Below are 5,462 nucleotides of genomic sequence, written 5' to 3'. Positions count from 1 at the left end.
TGCAGAACTACCAGAAGCAGTTGGCTCCTGTGATGAAGAAAACCTGTATCTAACCCTCCCTACTTTTGGCTTGCACCAGTATTGGGAACTGTATCTTGGTAACACGCTACTGAACCGGCACATTGCACTCACCAATGGGTATCTGGCAGCTATCAATTCTACACACCTGATCTTGCAAATACCTCTGTTTGCTGTGGGAGTTATCTACGAGGTACATGTTTAGCAATGCCTTCTTTAAAGCATGTAGAACTGTTTGCTTACACAGAATCCTCCAGTCACAGTTTGTAGTGCTGTGGCATCACCCATATTGGAAAACCTCCAGAGGGAAGGACTCTAAGCCAGTGCAAGTAGGATAAGAGGCATCGGACATGGACCCTTCTGGTAACGCCATGTATGATGGAATCTGCAGTGCTCACTCGTCTCTAAAAGATATGCACCAAGTCTTCAAAAACAAACTCCTCTGTATTTTTACTGAGATGAGGCAAAATGTCCCATCTGCACTAAGCCAGAAACAATATTTCAACAGAAGTTTTATAAAAGAAGCTCTTTTAAAGGAACATTTTCTAGAAATGTTAAGACATGGCAGGGAAAAACTGATGCTGTAATAAACAACTGAACTATTTTACAATAATCAGCCAAAATTATCTCTGTGACAGTGAGTGATAAATTCATACAAGAAAACTTCTGCCCCCATGTTGCATCAGGCTTGAGCCTTGACACTGACTTAACTCCTGTGACTTGTTAGTATTCAAGTGGCACAAACTAAAGAGCAAAACTTTGTACACATGAATGATGTACTGTAACAAGACACCTCTTCTATCTCTTCCTTCACAGGAAGTGTCCTTTCAGAAAATCAAAGCAAGGTTTGATGTTGCCCTAAGGAAAGTGAGAACTATGGAGACATTACAGATGTTCTCCATTAGCTGCAGTTTTAATTCTTCAGAATTTATAAGTAAGTTATACAACTGATCAGTCAAAAAATAGATGTGTGATTCTTTCCATGAGTTCATAACCAACCCTTTGACTTTCTCAGTATGCCACCCAGATGGTACTGTAATGATATCTGCCCAAATGAAGACAGTTCCTGGCATTGACATGAGTAAAACCAAACTAAGGGACAGCTCTTGCAAGCCTAGAGAGTATAATGAAGCGCATGCCTTCTTCAAGTTCCATGTCACTACCTGTGGCACTTCTGCAAGGGTAAGCCCATGGCCGGAGCAGATACACCTGCTGAAATACTCTGTCTCTCCTGCATTTTCTCTTTTGTTCCCCTGCCCCAGATGCTGAGAAGATTCAATTTTTAATGAGCTTCCCATATGCACAGTTTGAAGGTGATCACATTATTTATGAAAATGAAATCTCTTATGAGAAAGAGACTCTTCCAGGACAGAGCATACCGACAATCACAAGGGATCCAGATTACAGGTAGGAGCTGCTGCTCACTGGCACTGCTCACTTTGGCACAGCTTCTGGAAAGTACATGTGAACACAAAAATGACCCTTTCTCCTATTCTAGACTAACAATCTTGTGCTACTATCAAGCAAAGGAGACCCTAGTGCTGGGGGCCTTCGTTAGTGATCCAGTCACATCACCTCCCGGTACGATGGGACCAATATCAAATACTGCAGGTGGGCAATTCTCTTCCTCCATTTTTAAACCTCTCCGACTCTTTCAGCCGTGAGTTCCCTTGTTAAAACATGTCCTACTTTCTACTAAAGAACCTCACTAACATTTCCTTTTCTGCAGCACATAGAAGAGTAAGACAAGCTCTGAATGTAGTTTCAAGAGTGTCCAAAGGTAAATGTCCTCCTACAAAAATCAGAAAATTTCCAAAAGTATTTTAGTTTAAATAAAATTAAACAACAAAATCCCATGACATTTTCTCAAGATGAATCTTTCATGGAATTCTATGAGCCCAGCATGGCCATACTCAAGCAATCTGTGGAGCCTGTGTTTCTTGAGGTGGAGCTGAAAGACGAGAGCTCCAACGTTGAGTTATACCTGGAAAACTGCTGGGTAACCAGATCTCTGGACTTCAATAGCACCCCAAGATGGAACATCACTGTGGATGGGCAAGTAGTTCTAAATGACCAATGCACCCATCAGCAAAGCCCTAATTTCTTCTAGATCTGTTGATCTTTTCCCTCATATAGGTGTGAGATTAATGGCAGTGAGTATGCTGCAGAGTTCTGCCCAGTACCTGTTAGCCCCAGGGTCAGACACCCTTCTCACTTTAAAAGGCTGGCAGTAAGAACCCTGGCAAAGCAACTGGAACCGGTAAGTGAAAGGCTCACCTCCCACTCCTGGACCCTATCCTGAGATCATCTGGACAACACAGTCAATCATATGGTTTAGTTTTAGGTAGTCCCAAAAGAGGCAGGAAGTTGGACTTGACGATCCTTATGGGTCCCTTCTAACCTGAGATATTCTATGATTCTATGCTTTAAAAAATAGTTGATTTAAACACTTTACAGAGTTAAGACCTAGTCAGCATTAAACTCAACTAGCCTGACTGCTGCTTTAATTTAGTTCTCAGATCGCCTCTACAACACAGTTGACTTAAGATTGGACTGGCTGAAGTAAACAAAAGAATTTGTTATGTAAATATGATTTTTATGTGGTGTTTCTGTCTTTGTGTAGGATTAGATTCATAGCATTTCAGCTCAAAATGTCTAGAGCAGAAAAGCCAACTTATATGCCCTAATATTCACATGAAGTTCATCTCTGTTGTCTCCCATCTGTCCCAGATAGTCATCCATCTCCTTGGATGCCAGCCCAATGAGAAGGGAAGCAGAGGCATGTGGATTTGGTCTTAATTTTTGAGATTCTGTTCTCCTCTAACAGAGCTAATTAGAGCAAAGAAAACCCCAGGACAGTCACCTGAGGGTACTTTGCTCCTATTGCACCCAGCTGAGTGGACTGCACGTCCTGACTACATGTATTGATGCCAGGCACAGCAGTACTCCTGCTTGGGCAGCTTAAGTAACTGCATCATTTTTTGACTCAGCCTTTCATAAGCAGCTCAACTTGCTAGAAATGAACATGATGCAATTCTGGCTATGTGTGCAGCTGCATATAGCACCAGATTGAGTTTCTGTCTAGCTTTGGTACACTGCAGCACATGAGGTTTTAACTTCTCCTGTCTCAGCCTCTCAGTTACCAAACTGCCTGAGGGTTTCTTTGACACCAAATTTAAAATTCAAGGCAGGTTCAGCTAGAAGGTGCTGCCTGGAAGCTTTCAGAGAAGCCTAAGTCTAAACCAGCAGTAATTTCTGCAAAAGGAGATCAAAAGACAACACAATGCTCTGCAAAGTGGCATTTGATACGGACCAAGTGGCACTTTTTCTTCTTCTCAGGTGTATGTGCACTGTTTGGTGGCAGCGTGCTCTCCTACCAACACACCACCTGGCAGCACCTGCAGAGGACAGTGCAGCTCAAACACAGAGAGGAAGGGTAGGTGTGCAGGAGAAAAAAAACATTGCAATGCACCCCAACCTGATGTTTTTCAGAGTCTTATGAGCTCTGACTTTGGCATCTGAAATGCCTCAGACATGAACTGTGAACACTGATGTTACCTTTAGTTCATACTTTAATACATGAGCTCACAACATGTAGCATGTATTTATTCCTTAAAAACTACACAAATACACTGTGTATTATTCTCAGCCCTTCCAGGTCACCATTCAGCCAGTCTCCAGGGCTACGTACTTGCTGGACCAGTACGGATTGTTGCTCCAGATCTAAGATGACACATGGAAACTGAATTTGGTAAGAAGACCAGGCTCTGTGTACTCACCTAGAGATGTTACCATGCTTTGTGACACAAGCGATGCATAGCCTGTCCTTCAAGACCTCAGAAATAAAAGATCTGGAACAAGAACTAGGGAATGGGCATATTTTGCAGTTTCCAGGTATAAGCTTGAGCCTGTAAGAGAGGAAAAAAGGAGAGCTACCTGCCAAGCCAAACACAGGTGGTGTGGCTCTGGAGCAGATGCCAGCAGCAGAGCAGGGCATGTTGGAGTTGGGCCACAGCAGGGACTTTTGGAGCCAGGTATTATTTCAACAGGTTTTCAACAGGACTGCCCCTAGTCTGCAAGAAAATGGATCCAAAATTTTAGAATCAAACACCAAGGCACAAGTCACTGCCATATTCCAAATTCTTTTGAACGGCCCAAATCCTCCAAACAGTTAGGGTTTACATTATAGTTTCATCTACCCGTGGAGATCCAGAGCTGGTCAGCTGTGTGCTCCAGCACCACTCCTCACTTCCTTCTCTGTCCCTTCTACAGCACCTGAAGGCTCTGCTGTGCTGGTTGCTTTCCAAACAGTGCCACTGGACACAGGAGCTACCTCTTCAGCGACCACCAGAACTATCTTGCCTGGAGTGACCCAATTGTGGGACAGCCTCTCTAAAGGGGCTACAGAAGACAACTTATCAGAAAATGACCCAAGGCAGCATAATAATATTTCTTGTTTCTTCCAGCTGTTGAAATGTGGACTTGCAGATCAATAAAAATATTCCAGCCCTGATTACAGCTGCTTCTTGTAATATTTCATAAAGTGACTGCCAATCCTCACATCTGAATGTAAAGTGCAAATCTGAAAAGTCAAATAAAAATACATCAGAGCAATGTAAGCACAGAACATCTTCTTGCTAATGTGCAACAGCAACCATCTGGTGTATCAACACTGGTTTCAAAGAGCCAATCAACCTGCTGCTTCCACATGCAACACAATGCTTTTTTTTCTCATTAATACAGATTTCTGTCTGTATCATTACATATACCTGAGAATCTTGGAAACCTGTTAGTTCCTCATTTTCCTCCTACCTGCCCCTGTATGGAAAAGGCTAACTCTACAATATGGGAGTAGATAGATGCTTTAGTATGAGCAAAAAGGACAACTTACCTGGCATTTTGTTTTCTGTACACACAGAAAGCCTTTCTTCTTCATCATTATTTTTTAGAGATCAAGTACAAACCTGACCCACGACCACCTCTCAGGATGTGCCTGCACTGTAACTGCAGGAGTGGCTGCAACACGTGTAGCTGTTTAACAGCAGTGAAGAGGGGGTAAGTGCACTGATGCCGATACCAGCTGATAGCACACACCTGTGCAGTCTCCAGTGGGTTTGCCCAGCTCCTGTGGCCACTGCCAAGACCCCAAGACCCCTCAGCAGCCGCCTGGGTGCTGCCTTCCTCTGCTGTACGAGCAGTGCACTCTGCTGTCCACAGCCAACACTGCAGAGCCCAGCAAGTTACTGCTCCCAGCATTTGCCAGGAGAGCACATTCCCTATTTTTAATAACAGTAACAAACTCATCGGTTTAGGATAACTTTCTGTTAATCTAAAATGCAGTCCTTTAGAAATTTTTAAACTGGAATGAAGGGAAAATAATAATGACTAAGTGCTAGCCCTTCTTTTCTCTCAGAACACTGCCTAGTTCCACGCAGACAAGCGAC

At 43.2% G+C, this 5,462-nt stretch overlaps 1 protein-coding gene across 5 annotated transcripts in view; it reads left to right on the top strand.

Moving 5' to 3' along the window:
* The window catches only part of LOC108502167, a 17,384-nt gene extending 12,718 nt beyond the window's left edge, over positions 1–4,666 (top strand). For 3 of the 5 annotated variants that reach the window (XM_017824791.1, XM_017824790.1, XM_017824789.1), the window contains 11 exons: positions 6–211; positions 835–952; positions 1,034–1,200; positions 1,325–1,425; positions 1,517–1,629; positions 1,748–1,798; positions 1,890–2,073; positions 2,155–2,278; positions 3,358–3,454; positions 3,668–3,769; positions 4,291–4,663. In XM_017824791.1, coding sequence (XP_017680280.1) covers positions 6–211; positions 835–952; positions 1,034–1,200; positions 1,325–1,425; positions 1,517–1,629; positions 1,748–1,798; positions 1,890–2,073; positions 2,155–2,278; positions 3,358–3,454; positions 3,668–3,750 — 1,244 coding nt within the window. In that variant the 3' untranslated portion in view covers positions 3,751–3,769; positions 4,291–4,663. Of the gene's footprint in view, positions 1–5; positions 212–834; positions 953–1,033; positions 1,201–1,324; positions 1,426–1,516; positions 1,630–1,747; positions 1,799–1,889; positions 2,074–2,154; positions 2,279–3,357; positions 3,455–3,667; positions 3,770–4,290 lie in introns of all 5 variants that reach the window. The other 2 variants (XM_017824792.1, XM_017824793.1) reach the window with 2 other exon arrangements.
* The last annotated feature ends 796 nt before the right edge of the window (positions 4,667–5,462 follow it).

The sequence above is a fragment of the Lepidothrix coronata genome, unplaced genomic scaffold (genome assembly GCF_001604755.1).
Source record: "Lepidothrix coronata isolate B3197 unplaced genomic scaffold, Lepidothrix_coronata-1.0 Scaffold113, whole genome shotgun sequence".
In the NCBI taxonomy this organism is placed as follows: Eukaryota; Metazoa; Chordata; class Aves; order Passeriformes; family Pipridae; genus Lepidothrix; species Lepidothrix coronata.
Note: the sequence above shows the minus strand (reverse complement) of the source record. Positions and strands in the feature narration are given on the sequence as shown.